Source organism: Rousettus aegyptiacus, unplaced genomic scaffold, assembly GCF_014176215.1.
Source record: "Rousettus aegyptiacus isolate mRouAeg1 unplaced genomic scaffold, mRouAeg1.p scaffold_m13_p_12, whole genome shotgun sequence".
NCBI lineage: Eukaryota > Metazoa > Chordata > Mammalia > Chiroptera > Pteropodidae > Rousettus > Rousettus aegyptiacus.
In genome coordinates, this window is record NW_023416287.1 from 46,204,902 (window position 1) to 46,229,505 (window position 24,604).

Sequence of the window (24,604 nt, forward strand, 5' to 3'; positions counted from 1 at the left end):
GTGCTTAAATGAGAATCCTGAAAGTCAGTGGTGGTTTTCAAACTTCAGGGTGCGTAAGAATCACCTGGAGCGCTGGGACCCATCCCTAGAGGGTCTTCTCCAGACTTTGTTCCCAGAATCTGCATGCTGCTGGTCCTTGGTCCACCATGATTCTATGATGTGAGTCATGCATTTAGCATATTGCCAAGTTGATAGTAGGTGCTAAGTTAGGAATTTCCAGTCACATGTGGTTAATCTGTTGTTGACGTGTTTTGAGGCTGTAACCACGGGAATTTTGTAGCTTTGTCAGTGAACAACTTACCAATAATTATTATTATGTTATAAAACTTACTCGTCATCTTTTGTTTTTAGATACATGGAGAGAGAGACCAGATTGATATTCCCCACTCAGTAACACTGGTTGGTGGGAGGAATATGGGATGACATGTTACTCTCTTTTGTGTATACTTCCCAGTCATTTGAGTTTTATATCATAGACTTACTGTCTTGTTTAATAAAATATTTTTTAAAGTGATTGCATGTTAAAGAAGGAACAAAGTCTTTTTGTGCTGTAGAATGTGGCTAATGCAGCGTGCTGGAACAGGGTCTAGTATATAGTAAAATTCCATAAATGTGAGTTGTTATGATTAGTGTTTTTTGATTACATAAGAGAGGTAGTATGATCTCTGGATATAGAGCCAGACTGTTTGGTTTTAGGTCCAGACTCTTACTAGATGTATAATTATGGATAAGTGAAGTCACCCCTATGGTTTTTTCATCTGTGAAATGGGGACAGTAATAGGGCTGAAACTCAGCTGATAAGCACTGACACAATATGAATACTTATGTGCTGGGAGTAAAATAGTCATTGCCTCAGGCCCTTCAGGTGTCCCTCCCTAGGGCCTCAGTAACTCACCAGAGCAAGTGAATAGAAGGATAACAGGGTAACAGTGCTTTCCTAATGTTTAGATTGATTATCACCCCTGGCGATGGTACTTACACCTTATGGTGTCTCTGAAGATTGAGTTAATTAGTGTATATAAAGGGCTTAGAATAGAACACTACTAACAGTAAGTGCTCAATAAACTTTGGCTGTTATAACTGTATCACATTAGCTTTTAGTTTGTAAAGAAGTAGCTGGGAAATGGAGGAGAGGTAAAAGACGCATATTTATTTATGAAAAGGGTTTTATTTTCAAATATATTTTTTATTATTATGAGTTTTAACTTTAGAACCACTGAGTGAAACTTAATCATCATATAATTAAAACCAGTCTTTTATTATTGTTGGATTTTTAATTTGTAAATTTTCAGTATTTCTGAAAAATTCTTTAGAAGTTGAATCCTTTAATGAATTAAACTCTTTGTCTCCCCTTCATTCTTAGGGTATTTTGTTTTTCTGTTTTTCTAGCAATATGTCTGGTTTAATATTGGCAGTGTGGACACCTTTGAGCGGAATCTGGAAACTTTACAGCAAGAATTGGGTATAGAAGGGGAGAATCGGGTACCTGTTGTCTACATTGCTGAAAGTGATGGGTAAGAAGCAGTGCAGATATATAAACATGTTGAAGACTGTTCACCGTGGTCTGTGTGGTTCACCGTTCTGTCACCAGGTGGCAGGTTACACATTGCATTCTCAAACAAGTCTTTCTTGATGTGGCCGGATTTTTTTAAACCTTTGGCGATTTACTAGTTTTTGCTAGTAACTAATTGATATTCTCCACATTTATGTTTATCTTGATTAAGCAGTAGTTTGGGGCATTAATATCCAATGACTGTCTTCTAGTAGGATTTTAGCATAAAGAGCCTTTTATGTCAAAGAGAGGCATTCCAGCTTTTAACTATCACTTACATTTATATTTCAGAGTTTTCCAAGATAATTAAGTAATTCTTCCTCTATTGTCAGAACTCCTGCTTCTCTTAGGGGTTGTCTTCAGTCAGGCTACTTACAAGTCTGAAGTCTGAGTCTTTTAAGAAGGGCCCATTGATTTCAAGGCATTTGTCTTTGAGCTCCTTGAGAATTATATTGCCTTTGAGTGCTTATTTGGTACATCCAGGTAGCTCTCCCAGAGTTATTCCATTTGGATTAAATACGGAAGGTCTGCTTTTCTATAGAGTTACTAGTTCAAGAGTAAAATTAGAAATCTTAATTTTTTTGTAAAAGAACAGAATGGAGAACTAATGTGTTAATTGAGCTGATAGTGTTGCTCAGTTTTAGGGACTTACTTGAGTCTTAGTTTGTGTAAACCTGCAATCTACCTGAGGTATTTAGATCCAATTAGCTATTAAAATTGTTTCACATATGTTATATCCCTCGGCTCCTGAGGCTGTCATATAATTATTTAACTTTATAGTCTGATGCTGAAACATTACCATTCTTTAAATTTTTATTGTCAGTATGTTTTTTTTTTCTTCCAGAAAATAAACCAAAGGTAAATTTTTCTTGGTTCTTGCTGCCTACTGTAGCACAATTTAAAATATTATAAAAGATGAAAAATTGGTAAATCCTAGTTTTTGTTTTTGACCTAAACTATGTACAGGGTTTGGTCTAAATTTCTTAGGGCAAGTTAAACTAAATTGCATTATATTAACCAATGTAAGTACATATCTATACCCATGGTTGGGTTGAAATTGACTTTATTAAACAAGGCAAAAAGCATTTCCAAGCTTTAAGTCATTCCCCAGCAGGTCCCTCTAGAGCAGACAGGAGGTTGGAGGGCAAACCAGTTCCCCTGCAAGTCTCTCTCAAGCTGCACGAGCTGCACGGAGTGGCCTGTGCAGCACTCGTTGCCATTGTACACAGGACTTCTGAAGTGATATGTATTCACTTACAAGGATGTGGTATTTGGAAGATATCTCTTCAGAGTAAATTGAGGCATTTCGATAAGAGAACTGGATTTTCTGCCCAGGCTAATACCGGGATCATGGTATAATTTTTAAGTAATTCTAAAGAAATTTCTTTGAAACTCAGATATAATGATAGTAAATCACAGGTCTGTACTGTGCATAAATGGTGTTTATTGGGATAGGAATAAAATATCAATACGTGTTAAGAATAGTTTTTTCTTTGGTATTATGTGCTTGTTCCTGAGTGATATTGACACACTGAGATTCTCCTTGTGCCTCAGATAAAATATTAGAATCTTCAGGTTTTACAAAAAAAGAAAATATGCAATTATATTGCAGCCAATTATCAAAAAGTGTATTTTGCAAAACATTATAAAGGCCAAAGATTAACAGCCTTAAAAATATGTCACTATCGTGTGTGGTTCTCTTTTTAGTTCTTTCCTGCTGAGCATGTTGCCCACGGTGCTCATCATTGCTTTCTTACTGTACACCATACGAAGAGGGCCTGCTGGTATTGGTCGAACAGGCCGGGGGATGGGTGGACTCTTCAGTGTTGGAGAAACTACTGCTAAGGTCTTAAAGGATGAGATAGATGTGAAGTTCAAAGATGTGGCTGGCTGCGAGGAGGCCAAGCTAGAGATAATGGAATTTGTAAACTTCTTAAAAAACCCAAAGCAGTATCAAGACCTAGGAGCAAAAATCCCAAAGGTAAAATGAACTTTCATAAGATTATTTTCAATTTATTAATCAAAAATCTTTTGAATTTTCTTTTGATCTCTGAAGTTATAATTTTATGAAGTTTGATTACTTGTTATAAAGTAGCTGTTGTTCTCCTTCCTCTATCTTAACTTACTAGTCTCTGCTTATTGGTGTCTGCCTAACTCAAGAGCCTTTTTTGAGTCATTTGTTCTTTATGAACATGTCTTCTTGCATGTAGTGTTTATAATTTCCAAAAAGATTTGTGTTCTCCTCTCTTGGAAGCCTTCCTTAATTAGCCTTCCTTCTACCTCCAGTCTGATTTAGACACCCCATCTCTCAGCAGCTGTAGTGCCTTGAGTGTATCTCTTCTTGCAGTCACCAAGTTGTCCCTCCCTCAGCGGGTACGAATGGACCATCTGTCTGGACCTGGCACTTGAGAGTCATGGCGCAGAACTCAGTGAAGAGACAGCCAGCACTAATTCCCACTTTCCCTCCATCCAGCAGATGTCCCTATGCTCACTGCTGGTGATGGGCTGGCCTTACTGATTTTTGTATTCCCGGGGCCGGCTTCAGTCATAAAGTAAATGAGTCAAAATTTTAAATAATTAAAAAATCTATTAATAAAGTTTATTTTAAAGAAATCCTTTGTAAAGAGAATCATCATTTCCTTAATTTCATGTGCTACCTATATGGATAAAAAGTCATATAATTTTATAATTTGCTGTTAGGTACCTGTTCACACCATACTTAGGCATCTCAACAACTTAATTATATTGTAAAGCAAACACATTTTTTTTCTTTTTAAATTTGCCATTGGTCATTAGGTTTTTACTTCATTTGTGAAAATTTAAAGGGAAAAAATAAGCAAAATAGAAATTGTGAGTGTGATATTTGTGTCTCTTTGAATTACTTAAGTAAACCTCAGCTGGTTTATTAATAGTTTCTTAGCTTAAGTCACCCTTTATATACTGTCAGGTTAAAAAGTAACACTAAAAATCTTATAAAATCAGAGAAATATTTAAGATTTCACATTGTTACCAAATTTTTAAAAACAATAGGCTCTAATAATCCTTTTCTTATTCTTCTTACTAATATAAAAGTGTTCTACCATAGTTCAAATGTTTAAGGAATATTTAGAGTGTATCACTAAAATTTATAGACAGATCTATACCTAGGAATTACTTATGGATATGCAATTTACGTTTCTGAAATTATAGTTAAATGTTCTTTCTCTTTATATCTGAAGGGTGCCATTCTTACTGGTCCTCCAGGTACTGGGAAAACACTGCTAGCTAAGGCCACAGCTGGAGAAGCCAATGTCCCTTTCATCACCGTTAGTGGATCTGAGTTCTTGGAGATGTTTGTTGGTGTGGGTCCAGCTAGAGTAAGTCTTTCGTTTTATTCTGATGATACAGCTTTCTCCTTCTACCTTGTTTCCTCCAAATGGGGATTAGGTAAATATGGCCATTATTCTAGAGTCCCATAGAGTGACTTCTCACCATACACTACCTTGAACACTCTTCTAAGGCAAAACCTCAGCAAGGCCTGTAACTTCTAGCCCACTTTCCCCCACCCTGACCAGGATTGCAATTGCAGTCTGTTAATTGAGTTATCTTTTTGTTGTTGAGTTGTAAAACTTCTTTATATATTCTAGATGCTAACTTCTAATCAGATATATGACTTAAAATCTTTTCTTCCATTGCATGGATTATCTTTTCACTTTCTTGATAACTGAAGCACAAAAGTTTTAAATTTCGATGAAGTCCAATCTATCTTTTTTTTTCTTTTATTGCTTATACTTTTAATGTCATAACTAAGAATCTGTTGCCAAGTCCAAAGCTATAAATATTTACTCCTATGTTTTCTTCTAAGAGTTTTATAGTTTTAGCTTTTTTTATTTAGATCTGTGATCCATTTCAAGTTAATATATGATCCATTTTGAGTTAATCTGGTGTGAGAGAGGGGTCAAACTTTACTCTTTTACATGTCTGTATCCAGTTTCCCCAGCAGCATTTGTTGAGAACACTGTACTATCCTCTTTGGTCTTGGCACCCTTGAGCATAGATAGATAAATTTCTGGACTCTTAATTCTACTTTATTGACCTATCTGTCTGTCTTTATACCAGTACCCCAGTGTCTTGATTACTGTTGCTTTGCAATAAGTTTCGAAATCAGGAAGTGTGAATGTGGATTAATTTTTAAAGAAACACTTAAATTTTTACTCTTGTGTATTTTACTAATGTCAAAATACTGACTTTTTATTAAGCACTGTAAAATGCAAAGTGCTGTTGTAACTTTTAAACAATACAACTACAATTAGTAACAGTGTTAACAGTTGGCAGCATTTTTTTCTTTCTCAGTGGCAGGTATAGTAATGGGTCGGTCTTACCATTTGTTATTGGCATTTTAGATTAGATGAACTATGTTAGGTAGAGTTGGTCGATTCATATCGGTTTTGTAAGGTAGATAAGTTTTAGAAAAATACGTGATCATGGAGGAGTTGAGTGTTTATAATGATGGACTCTAATAAAGGATGGAATTGGAGACCCGAGAGAAGCTATGGATTGTGAGAAAGCAGTGGGCCTAATGGGCTGGAGAGCTCAGAAGTAGGTGAAGAATTGGTTGCAGGAGGTGCTTGAGTACGTGGGCAGGCTAGACTGGCTAGAGGGTGGGCAGTCAGAGAGTAGGCTGCTCGAGGCTAGTTGATTTCGAGGGACCTTGGCAGTGGTGGTCATGTCAGAGTGTAGCGAAAGGTGATTGAAGAGGTGGGTCAGGCAGCTGAGATACCAAGATCTATACAGATGTGGAAGTCACTAAGCGAATAGTGCCTGTGGGGGAGTGGAGGACTAGAATGCCTGCCTCATGGCAGGAACCTCAATGAGCAAGAGTTTTTCAAGCAGAATTGTTTGGGCAGTAGTAAGGGGGTATGAGGTGGACCTCAACTCCAGCTGGAAAGGTAAAAAGCCTTCAAATTGAGAGTTTTCAGGGACAGCCAAATTTCAGTTCAGGCAAGGAGGTGAAGGAAGTATTCAGGGAGGAGCTTGAGGGGGTAGGAGTCTGTTGATCACAGATCTGGAGTTCAGAGGGGAGGTTGTAGGGAGACATGAGTTATGTCAGGGGATATGCTCAGTGCAGTATAGATGTAAAAACTCCAGAAGTCAAGGCAGGGGAGGATGACGGGAGACTTGGACTTCTGGCGAGTGAAGTAAAAAGGTTATGAGGCTTGGGGAGTTTGTCTCTAAATCTCAGTAGGGGTAGGTGATAGAATGAGACCCTGGACTCTGTCAGCTGATGGTGAAGCAGAGAGGTAGGTATTCTTTCTTCCACTCACCTTAATTAGTGGCTTAAACACGGAGGGACATGCTGAGTGGGACAGAATATGGGTTCAGGGACCTCACAGCTGCTTCCTGTTGCATCAGGGCTAAGGGCACCATTGATCACGCTGGAGTGATTGCTGGGTGGACTTGTGTAGGTCTTTCGGTGTATTGCCTAGATCTTTTAGTAAGTCTCTGCTTGTTAATAACTGCCTCAGGCACAAAATGTGAACTGGAGTAGTTTGAATTTTTAAACGAAATATAAAGTTTACAGCACAACTATGTTATCTTTTTGTAATATTAATTTGTCGATGTTATAAAAATTGAAGGTATTGTTAGTATTTATTACATATACAATAATTTGTGAGATTATAGATTTTATTTGTTCACTTTAAATCAGTTACCTGCCAAGTTACTCATCACTTGCCACTGCTTTGCTACTTGTAACTTTTAATATACATATCATACAGTGTATAACACAAAACGATTGTCTTCCTGTGGGACAGGAGACTTGATCTTTATTTTTTATTAGGAGGATAAATAATATTCACTTGTTAAGTGACTCTAGTGTTTATATTTTTATTTAGGTCCGAGACTTATTTGCCCTTGCTCGGAAGAATGCCCCTTGCATTCTCTTCATCGATGAAATAGATGCCGTGGGAAGGAAGAGAGGAAGAGGCAACTTTGGGGGGCAGAGTGAGCAGGAGAATACACTCAATCAGTTGCTTGTGGAAATGGATGGTGAATTTTTAAGTCTTTTGTGTTTTAAACACTAATTATTTTACATATTATATCTAAAAGAATCCTTATATCGATATTAAATATCAAAAAAAAAAAAAGGCATTCTCTAAAACCAACAGCCCTTTTAAAGGCTCTTTATACCAGTACATGTAATAGCAAAATATTCTTGCCTGCTGTAACTTAGTATTGATGTTAAGATGGTATCTGTACCTGCTGTTGAATAAGAGAAAAATTGGTGAAATGATTCATGAAAGAATTACAGTCTCATTCTCAAAACTATTTATGATTCTGAATCATCATGAAAACCCATGTGTAACCAAGTGTGAATTTGGCAGATTTTGAATACTCTTACTAAAAGAATATCAGTCTTTCCACATTCGTTAGCATTTTTTTTTTATGTTTTGGAAAGCCAGTTGTTAGGATATGTCAGGTCCTTCCTGCTGTAAGATATGTGGATGCTATTTGATGCTCAGAAAGGGGAGGCACGTGCCAAGTATTGAGTGGTTTACATTACTGAGTGGATATAGTATCCAGAATCAGAAATTATAACTCCTCCTCCACTGTGCAGTCATCAGTCCAGGTGTCGTGCCACATGTTTAAATCTGAGAACCAGATTTGGGGGAAATCAGTACTTGAGCTCTTTTAGTGCCAGGATCCTGAGGGTGAAGGCTCAGTGGCCATGGCCTTGACATTTGAGAATGGCCAATAAAACCAAAGAAGTTGAGCCTGGAGAAGAGGCTGGAGGTGGAGGTTGATACCTGTCTTTAAACATGCAAATGGTTGTACATGGCCCAGGGAGTTTATATATATCATTTGCAAATTGCAAATTTAATCTTACTGATTTTAAAAACATTTTTAAAATTGACAACATAATCTAAATTTCTAATTAAAAATTAAAATCTTTTGGTAATTCATTTTTAGAAAATTGGTTCTTAAAATTTTAAGTCGTATATGACTAATATTAACATTAAGATGAATAATATGAAAAATCATTTATGTTTGTGACTTAAAAAGCATTAGCTAATTGAAAAAACTTTTGAAGTGAACATATCCTCAAGATTTTATTATCTTCATAATAAAACAAAATATGAAGCTTAGAACTAGATTACTTGGCCCTTTCTTTTCTTACTTTTCTCAGTTAAAAATGCTTGTCTCTTAATAGTTGGTGTTCCCTTAGATATGCATTTGGGCTCAGCACATTCAAGCCTCAGGACAATTTTCTTTGTAATTTTAACTTTTTGGGGGCTTAGTCTGCCCACCATAACTACTCAGCTTCCTGTTATAACACCACTTTCCCTGCACATACAGAGCATCCTTGCCACACTTCTTACAGAAAGCCCAGCCGGTTTTAGGAATGGTCACCATGTTTGCGACAGCCCTATCGGCATGGAAAGCAAAAAAAATTTTAAGTAGCAGTATATCTGTAGTATTCATATGTTCTTAATAGGCACACTTATTTTCTGCCCCATGTTAATAATGGTTGAGTCTTTGTTATTATTTTTTAGGTTTTAACACAACAACAAATGTAGTCATCTTGGCAGGCACCAATCGACCAGATATCCTAGACCCTGCACTGATGAGGCCAGGCCGCTTTGATAGGCAAATCTTTATTGGTAAGATGATTTTCACAGAGTTCAGTCCAGTTTTCATGAGGATATCACTGTTTCACTATGTTTTTTTAACCTTAAAAATAATTTCTCAAGGACCACCGGACATAAAAGGAAGAGCTTCTATTTTCAAAGTTCACCTCAGACCCCTGAAACTGGACAGTGCCTTGGAAAAGGAGAAACTGGCAAGAAAACTTGCATCCTTAACTCCGGGGTTTTCGGGTGAGTGCAATGTAACCTGCCGTTCTGTTTATAAGTCCTTTTAATCAATGACAATTAGTAGATATCAGTTCACTTTGTTGTTACCTCTCACCTTGGGGCTTCCTAAGTATATATATTACTTTTTATTATGGGAAATTTCAAATGTAAAACAGAAATTGAGAAGATAGTGTAAAGAACCCTTTGCACATATCACCTAGCTTTAGGGACAGCTCGTACCTCATGTCCAACCCTACCTATACCCTTGCCCTCTTCCTTCTGTCTCTGAATAATTTGTGACAAATTCCTTAACAGCAGATCATTTTATGCATAAATGTTACAGAAATTATCTGGGTTTTTAAAAAACAACTCTATTAAGATAACATGACATAAAATTTACCTGTGTGTGAAGTATACAATAGATCGTAGTGTATTTACTAAGCATAGAGTTATATAACCAATCACTATAATTTAAAAACATTTTCATCACCTCAAAAGAACCCATTAGCAGTCACTCCCTTTACTCCTAGTTCTAGGCAATCCCTAATCTACTTTCTGTCTCTAGATTTTCCTATTCTGGATTTCCATATAGATGAAGTTATATAACAAGTGGTGTTTTCTGCCTGGCTGTTTTCATATAGTCTGATTTTTTTCAGAGTTCTTCCATGTCATAGCATGTGTCAGAACTTCATTTTTTTTATGGCTGTATTATAATGCATTGTATAGATATGCCACATTTTATTATCCATTCTTCAGTTAATGAACATTTGTGTTGTTTCTGTTATTTGGTTATTGCGAAATACTGCTGTTAACATTCTTGTACGGATTTTTGTGTGGTCATATGTTTTCATTTCTCTGGGTTATATACTTAGCAGTGGAATTGCTGGATCACTTTTTTGAGAAACTACCAAATTGTTTTCCGCAGTGGCTGCACCATTTTACATTCCCATGAGCAGTGTATGAGGGTTCCAGTTTCTTCACATCCTTGCCAATGCTTGTTATTGTCCTTCTTTTTGACTATAGCCCTACTAGTGTGTGTGAACTGGTGTCTCAGGGTTTTCATTTGCACCTCTCTAATGACCAGTGATGTTGAGCATCCTTTAAGGCGCTTATTCCAAGAGTTTTTAAATGTAAAATGTGATCCTTTCTTTGTGTTCCCTGTCTCCCTCTTCTAAACTTAAAATGAAATAAAAGGAACATTTGAAAAATACGACATTATATACAGTATGGTCAGAGGAAGGTTAGCATCTTAAACATCTCAGGGGTTGTTTTTACTTTTGCTTTTTACTTGTTTTTGTCTTTGAACTTTATAACATTTTAATATTTATTTATTGAGCACATCTATTGCATTACCATATACTCTGTCTGAAAAGTGAATTCAGAGCCTTATAGATCTAGAAAGCATTTGGCATGTTTCATGTTTTACTTGTATTGCTTAACTGAACATACTGGGTTATTTTAATGTTTATGTTTTTCATTATATTTTAGCATATTGTATAATATCTACATAAATCACATTCCAAGCAGAGGTGGAACTAAGTTAATGGGAATTTTTAAATACAATCTTAATTTGCTGTTATATGAACCATATTATCTATAAAGATAAATATTTTTCTGTAATTATCTATTTACTGCTAATAATTGCATCTCAGTTTAAGGACCAGGATTGTATGTACCAGGCTGTTATCGAATGCTGGAATACCTCAGGGTTATCATGAATCACACTAAATTATATTTACACAAAACTCTTATCCACTTCTGCTGGTTGAGAAATTGACTATGCATTTGGTTGTCCATAACATGTGACTAATTAGTTTGAGTATACATATTTGGTGGGTATACTTACTGTTCTGTATGTTTATTTTGTAGGAGCCGATGTGGCTAATGTCTGTAATGAAGCTGCTTTGATTGCTGCGAGACACCTTTCAGATTCCATAAACCAGAAACACTTTGAACAAGCAATCGAACGAGTGATTGGTGGTAAGGCAACTGGATGTAACTTAAGTCAGAAAGCTGATGAAATGAATTTGAGGTCAAGGGTTTCTCTATTTTGGCAAGATCTAGAAGCAAAAGTATATATTTTCCCAGCCTTGGGGCTCACCATGTACCTGCTATCTTCCTTTGGTGCTGTGAGCTTCCTGTCCTCCTGTGCGGCCTGCGTGGCAATGATGGCATAGGTGCTGGGTGAGTCTGAGATAGCAGCCCGTGCACTGCCTGTCTCACACAGGTAGCAAGCAGCGAGGTGTCTTCTCTTGAATTACACCAATCCAGTTCTGTTGTGAATATTCACAACCTTCCTGTTTCCAAGAAGGTTATCGCATAAGTTAAATGTGCTCTGCTCTAGATATAGGTGATAGATAAACAATTGCAATGACTGTTTAACCATGAAGTGCTCCCTACACCGGCAGTGTTTTCCTTGTTTTCTAGAGAGTTTTCAGCTTGATACTCATAAAAAGGAAACTAGCAATTCAAGAAGTTGGGCATTCAAAAGAGGGAAAAGACTACTTTTAGAAAGGCTACACAGAAGAGGATTTTAACTGGATTAATAGATAAATGGAATACTGTGTGAAAGTAGCATGAACAGATAGCAGTGTTATAGCCTGTGTTTCATGAAGAGAAAGTAAACTGGTCAGGCTCAAGTTCCTGTGGGAAATAAAGCGAAGTTGGAAAAAGGTATTTTAGTCTAGATTTTAGAAAGCCTTGAATGTTAAGCTCAAGGAGTTTTTAAGTATCCTGTGCACTATTGAACTAATGTGGGTATTTTCCTGAGCCACTAAGTAATGCAGCAAGTTAACGTTTAGGCAGATGAGTCTGACCAAAGAAGAGGGAAGCATCTGGAGGCAAGGAACCTTGTAGTCATTCACGTGACAGAGCAAGCAGAAAAAAGGACAGCCTGAAAAGCTGCAAGAAGAATGAGGCGCTCCGAGGTGAATTTGAGATTGTAGGAGTCTGCATGGAACTCTGGCACACTGCAGTAGCACAGGCTGTGATTCCTGTGGTGCATGAGAGGGCTCAGGGAGCAGGCGCCTAGTGGGAGGAGCAGGGCCCCACAAAGTGGGCATTGCCAAATGTTTATATTTGGTAGCAGAGAGGAGAAAAATCAACAAAGTCACTAAAGCTGCTTATGTGCTGCAGGCCCAGAGGGTACATCAGCATTTAAGACCGGGAAGACTTGCCATTAAAGGAGACCCAGGAGGTTTCAGGAGAAGGGAGACAAAAGCGAGAGCGTGTTTATAAAGGAAGAGTTGTCAGCAGGATCAAGTGATGTGGCGAGAATAACCTTTCGGTTGGGCAGTGAAACTGTTCTTGGTGACTTTTGACTTGATAGTTTCAATTGAGTAGAGAGTACAAAGCCAGATTAATGGAGATTCCAGTGAGGATCTAAAGCTAGAACAGCATTGTGCTCTGCCTGGGTTAGGTGCTAAATAACTATTGAATGAATGAGTAGACCACTTATTCTAGACATTTGTTAAAGGACATCCAGGAGGTAGAGACCCAAAGGAGACACAAGATGGTAGAGTCGTAGGTAGAATTAAACAAAATAAATCACTATAGAGATGTGTAAACTGCATATTTGTGGCTTTTTAGGTCGAGGGGGAAGCTATGAGTGCTTAGTACAAAGAGTATGAAAGAACAGGGTGGCAAGTAGAGTACCAGGCCTTCCTCTGAGGTGAGCGGGTGTTTACCTGTTCACAGCTCAACCACGGGCAACCCTCGTTCTGTAATTATATACAGAAAGTGAAAAATTCCTGTGATAAACTGTGGGGAAAATTTTTAAAGTTTTGTTTTCTCAAGTAAGTAAGAACTGTTCATTTTTGGAAAAGAAAGCTTTTCCAAAGGCTTGTTTATATACACTCTACAATTTCCTATCCTGGGATATACTTCCCACCTGCAGTATACATTTGTCGTATACTGTATCACTGGGAACATAGTGCTCTTTTTAAATCTTCTAGACTCCTTTATATATTTTCACTTGAGAAATTCTTTCAGGTGAGTTATCTTGAACACAACAAAACTACTTTTGTCATAGTGTGATAATTTGTATTAGTACAAACTGTGTGGTTAGTTTCTACATTAAGAAGGTGTATATAAGGTTCAGTGCCCATGTTGATCCAGGCCAGAGAACAATCACACTTGAATTAGGTGTCCTTCAGCTCTGTAGTTGACACATGAGCCCAGCACATGTTAATCATCTCTGGTCTACCCTTCTGTTGCTTTGTCTAGCTGTTGGAACCCCTTGGGCTGTTTGGTGAGTGTGCTGGGTGCTGCAGCATTGGCCTGACTGACTGAGTCAGTATTTTCAGATGTTTAGCTCAGTCCTTCTATCGTTTACCTTCCATCAGGAACAGAAGGCAGGCAGTGTCTCATCTTTGTTTTCCTACTGCTTCATAATTCTGAATATTTAGACTGAGCAGTGTATTCTTTCCAGACTGCTTTGTTTTCTATGAATTGCATATATTTTAAGTTGACCTAAGGGCTGAATTTTACTTTGCATATCTGATTATTTCCCCCAAACAATATGTGACTCAAAAGAGTGAGAAACAGTTAGGAGAAAAATGGGCCTGGATGTAGGGATAGTAACTGTTTTTGCTTTAGCTGGGTGTATTTCGAAGTTTATTTGTTGCTTTTATTGTTACCTTGATTGGTAATTTTTGGATCATTGGAAGCATCTTAATCTCTAAATCACCTTTTGGATAAGGCATTGTGTAGTATTATATTACTATCTTTTTATGTCATTTTCACTAAAGCAATGGTTTTGGTTTTCTGTTTTTATTTTGTCAGGCTTAGAGAAAAAAACCCAGGTTTTACAGCCGGAGGAGAAGAAAACTGTGGCATACCATGAGGCAGGTCACGCGGTTGCTGGCTGGTATCTGGAACATGCAGACCCACTTTTAAAGGTAAAGCAGCTTATGTTAAACGGCAGGCAAGCCAAATTATTGTGTGAGAAATAGCTTGAGGAAACTGCATTCCTGTAAAGGATAAATAGATGAGATGTTTAAATTTTAAAAAATTGAGTAAAAATATCTAGTAATAATAGTGGGATAAAGTGGTTATACAAACATTCCCACAGATAAATTATAAAGTTTTAGAAAGAAAACTAGTATTAAAAGGGACTGAAACGTTTTCAGAAGCAGACCAGGGCCGGAGGAGAGTTTACTTTTGAAAAGCAGCAAGTATAATGGATTAAAATTGGGTGCTTCTGGCTTTACTGCTCAAGAGTTTTCCACAGCGGGTGGTGAAAAATGCTGGCCTTACCATATTGAGGAGACAGAGAAGAAAGTTTAGGATTTGAAGAATACTGAAAATTTGACAGGAAAATCCTGGAAGCAAAAAAGCTACAGAGGGGCAAGACCCAAATCTAAGTAGAAACTAAACTGCCCAAATCTTTGACCACTAAATTGTTTACACCAGGAGACCTCAGGGAACCCGAACAGAGAGCAAAGAGACAGGGGTGAGATTGTTAAGTTTTCTGCTTTTTCAACTGCATGTTGAAAAATAACAGCATGGATGACAGGAAGCAGCCTAACTAACTTGCAATGTTGAGACAGCTGGAAATTGATGGGAATCTCCTGAAGAAAAGGGACCATAGAGAAAATAATATTAAAGTATACATAAAACATCCTAAATAATCTAAAAAGAAGCCACTAGGCCTAATAAGTACAGTTAGCAAGGTTGCAGAAATCAGAGTCAATATACAAAGACCAATTATATTTCTGTATATTAGCAGTGAACAATTGGAAGATGAAATTTTAAAATTCAATTTCATTTACAACAGCATCCAAATACATGAAATACATAGAGATAAATTTATCAAAATATTTGTAGGATCTGTACATTGAATTAAACAAGACCTAAATAAAAGTAGAGGTACACTTGTTCATGGAATATTATGATGTCAGCTCTCTCTAAATTGATCTGTAGTTTCAATGCAGTCTATTATAATTATTGCAGACTTTTTTTTAATAGAAATTTACATGATGCTCTAAGATTTGTATGGAAATGCAGTATCAACTAGAATAGCCAAAACAATTAAGTTAAAAAGATTACACTAACTGATTTTAGGATTTCATATACAGCTACAGTAGTGAAGACTAGTATTAGTGAAAGGACTGATACATAGATCTGGTCAAATGGAATAGAGTCTAGAAATAGACCTTAATATAATTGGTTAATTGATTTTCAACCAGAGATACCAAGGTAAGTCAAGGTGAGGAGGATTATCTTACCAACAAATGGTTCTAGCAACTCATTGTTTATATGAAAAAAAGTAAACATCAACCCTCATATCATGTAAGTACCGCGCACTAACCAATTGTGCTACTGGAGCTCCCAACCCTCGTATCCTATGCAAAAAAATAATTTGGAGTAGGTCATAAAAGCTACAACTATAAAACTTCTAGAAGAAAGCCTAGGAAAAGTCTTTGTAACTTTGGGTGGCCAGAAATTTCTTAGGACACAAAAACAGTTGATAAATGGGATCTCATCAGAATTAAAAACTTTTTGTCTTCGAAAGATATCACAAAGATGAAAGGCAAGCCACACACTCTGAAAATACTTGCAGTACACACATGTGAAAAAGGACTTATATCTAAAACATATAAAGAACTCTTAAAACTCAATAATAAGAAAACAAGTAACCCAATAATAACCAGTAAACTGAGCAAAAAATGTGAATATATATTTCATAAAAGTTGATATATGAATAGACATTAAGCACATGAAAATTTCAATATTATTAGTCACCAGGGAAATGCAAATTAAGTCATAAGAAAATAGTGAATGGTTAAAATTTAAAATCTAGTCCTAAGTGTTGGTATGGATGTGGAGCAGCTGGAACCCTCACACATCACTGATGGAAATGTGAAATGATACAACCATTTTGAGAAACAGTATGGCAGTTTCTTATAAAGAGAAATGCTTCCATGTGACCAAAGGATCCCACACCTAGATATTTACCTAAGAGAAATGGAAACAGTGACTTTTCCTACTTCATTAATAATAATGACAAACTGGAAACAACCCTGATGTCTCTCTGGGGTGAAGGGGTTATGTGGTATGTTTATACGGTGGAGTGCTGCACAGCAGTAAAAGTGAATGAGCTTAATACACATGATCGGAGTAAATCTCAGAAACAGCGAGAGAAACTGGACATAATAAAGTACATACTATATGATTCCATTTACATGCAATTCTAGAAATTGTAACTAATCCACAGAGACAGCACATCTGCAGTTGCCTGAGGGTGGGGGCAAGGTTGACTACAAAGAGGCACAAGGGAACTTTGAGGAGATGAAGAGAGTATCTTGGATCTTCATTGTGGAAGGAGGTTGTTTGTCAAAACTTGCTGAACTGTACACATTAAATGGCTGTATTTTTTATATATAAATCATCTTACAATAAAGTGGACTTTTTTTCTTAAGAATTAAAAGAATTTACTCAATTGCAAAAAGAGGTCTAGAAAAGAAAATGAAGGCTGCTGAACATCTTGGTCTGCCTTACCCCTTCAGGCGTGCCTGTGGTTGTAAATGACAGTCAATTTGAATCTAGCCTGCACTGTATTCGAGCTCACTCGCGAACAGTCTTTTGTCAAGACTGAATAGTTTCAATTGAGTTTTATAAAAAGACAAGAAATACTTTCTAGAACTCTTAATGCAAAGTTATGGCTCCTAAGAGAAAATATTCCTCCAGAACAGTCATTCCTGCTAGATCTCAGGTAGCCAGGGCTGATGGATTGCTCAGCTGGTGTGTTTATTTTTTATCAGTGAGTTCAGCTGTAAAAAAAAAAAAAAAAAGTGATCAAGTCTATATCACTGGTAGAATCTCTAACAGTTTGTATGTTTTTTGCTTGCCAGGTGTCCATCATCCCAAGGGGCAAAGGACTGGGTTACGCTCAGTATTTACCCAAAGAACAATACCTGTACACCAAAGAGCAGCTTTTGGATAGGATGTGCATGACTCTGGGGGGCCGGGTGTCAGAAGAAATCTTCTTCGGAAGAATTACAACTGGCGCTCAGGATGACTTGAGAAAAGTGACTCAGAGCGCATATGCCCAAGTAAGTATGAATTAGAGTGCTTCTTCCTCATCTTCTCACATTTGCATGAGAAATGATCATTCACAAATGTCACTGAAACAATACTGTTAGATTTGAGTGGTTTAGACTTTCAGGCAAGGATTATTTCTTAAATCTTTTTTTAACTTGTCAAAACTTATGAAAAGAAATGACTTTCTTTGGGTATTTCTGTTACTCATATGTTAGCTCTTCAGGGTCTGTGACTTTCTCAGTCCTTTTTAATGGCTCATTTAAAAAAATATTTTTTTATTGTCTTCTTTACCTTCTATTTTTAAGGGCATTATTTGTTGTCGTCGGCTCTTCTTTTTAGCTTAATCTTTGTTTTTAAAATATTTTTTTATATGTTTCCTGAATTCTAGCACCTCATCTGAGTTTTTCTGATTTTGATTTGTTATTCTTTCAAGTATTTTCTGTGATTTTCCTGATTTCTTTTAGCCTATTTTGAAGTAGTACGTTACAGTTTTCATCTGTTCTATGGCTTTATCTGTAGAGACATTATTCTCCTTTTTTCGCATAACTCCATAAGAGATTTTTCTATTGCCTATTTTTACATGAAATTTGTTTTCCTGACCTCTTAGGAGCTTTCCTGGTTTTATAGCTTTTGAATTCCTTTTTCTGTTGTTTTCATGAAGTTTTAAAAAATTTGCTTCCTACTCTGAGTTCTCCTGGTTTTGTTCCTGCTCCCCACTTTTATCTGGGCCTTCTCTTTTCCACTCAGTTTGGGTTTTACTTCCAGAAGCTTCCTCTTACTGTGGGGTTTATTCTGGTTAGTTTGGAGAGCTCATGGCCCAGACCAAGCCAGCGTCCTTGCATAGTCTCCTGGCCCCCTGGACTCCGGGAATAGGGAAGTGCAGACACCCCTTCCAGGTTCACTTGTTCTCAGATTGGCAAAGCACTCTTTATAGGAAAAGCCTGGAGGGTTTAAGGAGTCTTATTTTCTTGGGGCTCTCAGATGCTATTGCTTCTACTGCCCCTTGTGCAGAGAGTGATATCATGCAGGTCTCATAGCTGTTGAGATTTGTCCCCACTTGTTTCTCACCTGATTTTGTTGTAAAAGTTGTCTGTGGCTTCTAGTCTTGTATTCCTAGGAGAGGAATTTCAGACACTATTCATTGCTGCCACCATCTACACAGAACACCCTTATCCAGTCAGCCAACTCAAGGTTGCCATGTAGATTTTGCCAGGTTGAAGAGTAGTATTGTAGTGAAGTGTGGAGAGTTAATGTCGTTGTAAAGAAAGACTAATTGGCATTTTATAAAAATATAATAGCCTATCAGCAAAAATAGATGTTTCCCACTAATCATGTATTCTTTTTCAGATTGTTCAGTTTGGCATGAATGAAAAAGTTGGGCAAATTTCCTTCGACCTCCCACGTCAGGGTGATATGGTATTAGAGAAACCTTATAGTGAAGCCACCGCAAGATTGATAGATGATGAAGTACGAATACTTATTAATGATGCTTATAAAAGAACAGTAGCTCTTCTCACAGAAAAGAAAGCTGATGTAGAGAAGGTAGGTTTTGTAGAGAAAGATTAAAGCGATGATGAACTTTTGGTTGGCTTATAGATGTCAGCATTCCCTATATCTGGCAAACTCGTGGGTTCCTTCCTTTATTCTGATATTTGTCTGGTCTGTCTTTGTGAGGTGGTGGGAATGTGGTGAGCAAAAGCAGGTATGATCCTGGCTCTTGTGGCTCTTAGGGATATGAGTGAGGAATTAATGAAGTCTAATAATAACCACCAAATAAACAATTGAATCTGTACTCTTCCCCACCAAGTATTTTACCAGTACAGTAAATCCTTACTTGATGTTGTCAGTAGTTTCTGCAACTAAGCGAATGACATAATGAAACCAATTTTACTATAAGCTAATTGACATAAACAAGGTCCTATGGCCTCTCATCAACATTGTAACAAAACTATGTTATTCAAGGCCCTGCTATAGTGGACTGATAGAAATTTACTGTTGTTTTTCATCTTTGGAATAAACAGGTGGTGACAGATGAAAGGGCACATAAAAGAATTAGCCAAACTTGGTAAGCAGGAAGTCACCACATGAAAACTACATTTGCTTAATTATGAGCATCCATGAATAAACATGCCTTGTGTTTTTTCAATATTGTGCCTCATTTGATAGCACCTACAAAAGGGAAAGATCCTTTCTGAAATCAGTGGATTTCTTATATCCAGTAAACTTAAGTATTCAGAATCCATGCACCCATGGATTCTTTGAGCATTTTACACTCTAATGAGAAAAACATAAATGAAAAGCCTTATAAAGAATTGACGCAGATAAAGGAATATTCTAAGGTAGACTGTTCACCATCATATCTTTGGAAAAGCTAACTGTGAGCCTGCCTTGTGCTATAGAATTCTAAAGATCTGTGACATCTTTTCATGAAAGTATACAATGTCTGTGGTGTCTGTGAAATACTAGAAAACATGCAGCAGGAGCTCTGAGAAAGGAAAGATCAGAGTAGTCAAAGAAGGCTTCATATAGAAGATAGGGCTTAAATTTTACCTTGAAGGCTAGTCAGGTTACAGTGAATGGGAAAGGAAGGGAGGGGAGGTGCTCTCAGCCTGGAGAACTGGTAAGCAGAGAAGGGAGTGGGGGAGAGGGCAGGACTGAGCCAGCCTGCCTGGAGCAGATAATGAATGGGCTGTAGTACTCAGGTCAAAAGCTAGGTAGAAAATTTAGAAACAATTTTAGGAATAGAAGTGACTTTCAGAATGCTCTAATCCAACCCCTTGTTTTATAGTAGAGAGTCCGAGTCCTTAAAAAATCTTGAGTGGAAATGATTAAATTTCATCATTTAAAAGGAAGTGTAGCAGCCATGTGCCAGCTCCAGTTGGGTGACAGAGATAAACTCAGGGCTGTTGCAGGCATGTGTTAACATTCGTGAGATATGGTGCTGGTGGCGGCAGATCTAAAAAACCAAGAGTTACTGATGCAACTTAAGATTTATTAAGTAGAGAATGAATGGGAGGAAAGCCCTCAGGATGACTCCAGGACGCCTCGTAGAGGCGGACACAGCCCAGGGCAGGGTGGGGAGAGAGGGATGGGGATGAACTTCGGTCTTGACAAGAGGACATAAGCAGTAGGCATTTGCAAATGGAATATGCATAGGATCTCCAGGCCAGACATAGGATATTTTGGTTATCCCCCTACAGCCAGTTGTTAAAAAGGAAAGGAGCTGTAAAAGACAGGGCGGAAAGGCTCCTATGAGATGAATAGTTCTAGGAGGATAGAGTACAGAGCTTAAACATGCACGCCACAGATGCTCAGATGGGTCCAGGGAATTTCACTCGGTCATCTACCTTTCCATATGTAAAGTACGTGTGCTGACAATGGTAAAAAAGAAATGTTTGTGAAGGGAAAATTGGTTTGACAGAGGGAGGATCTTGAAACGCTGCAGAGTTCTGAAGTATTGCCTGGTCCATCAGAGAAAATAAAATCTGTTAAGAATAATGTCGAGCCAGCCAGAAGATAGGGAACCTCAGGAGGAGAGGTCACTTTGCTGCTAAGACTAGTGCCTTCCAAACTCTGGGCCTCACTTTACTCATCTATGGGATGGGGAGTTGGACAAGTTGGTCTCTGAGGGCTGAACTTTAGAAGAATAAGAGTGGCAGCTGGCATTCAGTTAGTATCTTATGTGTACTAGGTACTGCCTGAGACGTGTTAACTTCTCTAAAGTCCCCTGCAACTTCATGAAGTCATACATTATTACCCCCATTTTACAGAGGAAATATGTAAAGAAACACCATTGCTTAACTTTGCTTAAGGTGTCATCATGCAGTTAGTTGGTAGGTGGTAGGACCAAGATTTGGACCCAGACATCCTGTCTGCAGAATTCTTGCTGTTAACTTCTAACCAAGCCTGTGCTGTCAGCTTGGCTAGTCTGGATTGAGATGTACTGTGAGCATAAAATGCACACTGGATTTTTAAGATTTAGTCTGGAAAAAAAATGTAAAATATATCAATAATTCTTAATATTATGTGTTGAAATGATAATATTTTTGATAAATTGGGTTAAAATATATTGTAACTTAAGTGCTTACCCACAATTGTGTAAATAAGCAAATGAGATTTAAAGGTGGTCTAAGAATAAATCCTAAAGTTTTTATTTCTCCAAATCTTACATATACAGACAATATGTTAAAAAGTCATATTATTTTAGTATTCTGGTTATGTTTTTAAAGTCTCTATCTCCTAGTGATACAGACAAAAATATATGGATAAAATGATATATCTGGAATTTTCTTCAAAATAATCCAGGGAGTAGATGAAACAAAAGTGGCTCTAAGTTAATAATTATTGATGATGATTATATGGAGATTAGTTATCCATTTTTTCTACTTTTATATGTATTTGAAATATTCTGTAGTAAAGTTTTTAAGGATTGAATAGACAGAAAATTTTCATGTGGTATTTTTAAAAACATAGTATTTAATGTAAACTACAGACATGTTAAATTTCTAAGTAGGGAGTTACCTACTAAATCTATTTCATGAGATCAGAGGAGTGCTCCATTATCTTTATAGTAGTCAAATGCTCTGATATAACTACTCTCCCTGGCATTCCTGATGGTGTCACTCACATCCGTACACGTGCTTGGCCAGGTATCCCCTTTTCAGTGGCCTGTTAAAATGTGTAGTGTCAAGTTTGTGGTTCTGCCATACAAATGAATAGGCCTTTAAGATACATATTTTTGTATTAATCTTCCTGGCTTCATTTTATGTATTTGCCCTTGTCATGATTATTTTTTACTAATTTGAAAATGTTCCTGCCCATCCTGTTTCTATCCTTTCCAACTTATCCCCCAACCACTTTCTTACGTATCCTTCTAGAATTGCTTTATATATGTACACATAAAGAAATGTATTTTTCTTTCCTTTAGAAAGGGAACATAGCATACTATAGACATTGTTCATCTCACTTTTCTCATTGAACATGTCCCTCCGAGATGTATGTAGATGAGAGAGATACTTTATTGCAGGCACATAATTGTTCATTGTGTGGATGTAACAAATGTATTTAGCCACTCCCTTACTGATGGACATTTGTTTAGCCAGTATTTTGCACGTTACTCCAAAATTACATGACACTATATATATATACACACACAAAATTACATGACACTATATATATACACACACACATATATATATACATATGTATGTATATATATGTATATATACATATGTATGTATATATATGTATATATACATATATATGTGTGTATATATATACACACACACACATATGTGTGTATATATATATATCTTTTTTAGTGGTCTTAAACCTTTTTGGGGGATGGGGTTGGTTATAAATAAAAACATTTAACTTTGACTAGACTTTGCTGAGTAACTCTTTAATGGGAATTGTTCATATTTCAGGTTGCTCTTCTATTATTAGAAAAAGAAGTATTAGATAAGAATGATATGGTTGAACTTTTGGGCCCCAGACCATTTGCAGAAAAATCTACCTATGAAGAATTCGTGGAAGGCACTGGCAGCTTGGATGAGGACACTTCGCTGCCAGAGGGCCTTAAGGACTGGAACAAAGAGCGGGAAAAGGAGAAAGAGGAGCCCCCAGAAGAGAAAGTTGCCAACCAGATCCAAGGAGCCAGGCCATTTTAGCTTGTGTTGTGGTTTCAATTTGCCCATTAGTTCAACTCTGGCTTTTTCTCAGAATGAGAACACTGCTAAGTTGATCTTGAGCAGCTGCTGACCAGTTGAAGTGGTGGAAAAGAGGAATACTTAATTCTCAGCCTCGGGGATCCCAGTAGGGGTGGTAGGGTGATTCTCCCGACCCCGGGCTCAAGCCGGAGCTGGGAGAGTGGAGATTGGTGCCTGGCGCTCGCTCCCTGTCAGTGAAGCCAACTGCACTGAGTGTCAGGGAGAGGGATCGGAAAGCTTGCCAATGCAAGAGAGTCTGTTTTCCCCTTTCCATCACCCACTCTTCATTCCCATTTCCCTTCAGAGGCTGTGAAATTAAACTGGAGTCCTGATAAGAATATTTTAATTTGACTAATACTTTAAAGATTGAATCCAGACCACATGTTGCTGTTTTAATGGAATGGTTTTCTACAGAACTGTAACATATTTAAAAATATGAATGTATTATGTAAATACAGCTTATTTACATCAAAAATAAAGTGTAAACTGTACGTTTTTTCTTCTGAGCACACGAAAGTCACTGTTTATGCTTGGGATACTTTCTTTGAGAAAACAAAATGTCAGTCTTTCCAGTTCTCATCAGCTCCCACAGGAGGGTAACTTCTAGATTTGTGTGTCCTGGAATGATGAACTGTGGATACAAAGTACGTTGACACCAAGTCTGTCAGTGCAAGAATCTGTGATAATGACATCAGTTTACATTCTCACTAGACTTGTCATGCCCCTAACTGGTCACACTGTCTAGGTCTGGAAGTCAGTGTGTAAACCATAGTGGGTCTTGTCCCAAGCCATCACTTGGCTTTCAGAGAAGGTGACACAAAACTAGGAAGGCCCCTGTGCCCTGGATCTCCCATGACTTCCCAATTTTCTGAATTGGAAGCTGTTACTATAACTATTAGCGGGGTGTGTGTGGTCCCAAAGGAGCAAGAGGGCTGCAGCATTTCAAGCCCCGGTCAGATGATTACCAAAATATGGCATGAGGAAGATGCACCAAGTCTTCAAATGCCACTATTTGGACTTGGAGGTACCAAACATTTTTGACTTATTAATATTTTTTTAGCAGCCTCCTTTAATGTTATTCCAATTTGCCTTGTATATTCTTGATGTAGTCAAGTATGCTGTGGGAACAGTGACTTCTCAGACTTAAGGTACAGAACCGTGTGGCATCTCCGGAGCAGCACTGGGCTCATGGGGTGGGAGGTGGCCTGGGCAGGCCTCTCCATCACATGACCACTCTTCCAGGAGGGCCAGAGATGCTGAACTCCAGCTTGCTAGCTACAGAAGCAGTTGTCCACCAACAGCAGTAGTACTCTGTCAGTGACCTGCGGAAGCCACGTTGATTACATCCTTTCCTCAGAGGATGCTTGTGGGAGATAGGAATTGTTTTAAGGCTGTAGGACTCACTTGACCATCAAGGTGTGTATTAGCATGCTGTTCTCCACACAAACAGGAGATGAGATATTCTGTAC

At 37.6% G+C, this 24,604-nt stretch overlaps 1 protein-coding gene across 1 annotated transcript in view; it reads left to right on the forward strand.

Moving 5' to 3' along the window:
- Positions 1 to 23,644, forward strand: part of AFG3L2 (AFG3 like matrix AAA peptidase subunit 2) — a 35,323-nt gene extending 11,679 nt beyond the window's left edge. The window contains exons 7-17 of the mRNA XM_016119897.2: positions 1,390 to 1,514; positions 3,260 to 3,533; positions 4,771 to 4,908; positions 7,426 to 7,579; positions 9,085 to 9,192; positions 9,283 to 9,408; positions 11,254 to 11,364; positions 14,167 to 14,282; positions 17,238 to 17,438; positions 18,775 to 18,969; positions 22,854 to 23,644. Of these exons, the coding sequence (XP_015975383.2) occupies positions 1,390 to 1,514; positions 3,260 to 3,533; positions 4,771 to 4,908; positions 7,426 to 7,579; positions 9,085 to 9,192; positions 9,283 to 9,408; positions 11,254 to 11,364; positions 14,167 to 14,282; positions 17,238 to 17,438; positions 18,775 to 18,969; positions 22,854 to 23,096 (1,791 nt within the window). The 3' untranslated portion in view covers positions 23,097 to 23,644. The remainder of the gene's footprint in view (positions 1 to 1,389; positions 1,515 to 3,259; positions 3,534 to 4,770; positions 4,909 to 7,425; positions 7,580 to 9,084; positions 9,193 to 9,282; positions 9,409 to 11,253; positions 11,365 to 14,166; positions 14,283 to 17,237; positions 17,439 to 18,774; positions 18,970 to 22,853) is intronic.
- Positions 23,645 to 24,604: the final 960 nt, after the last annotated feature.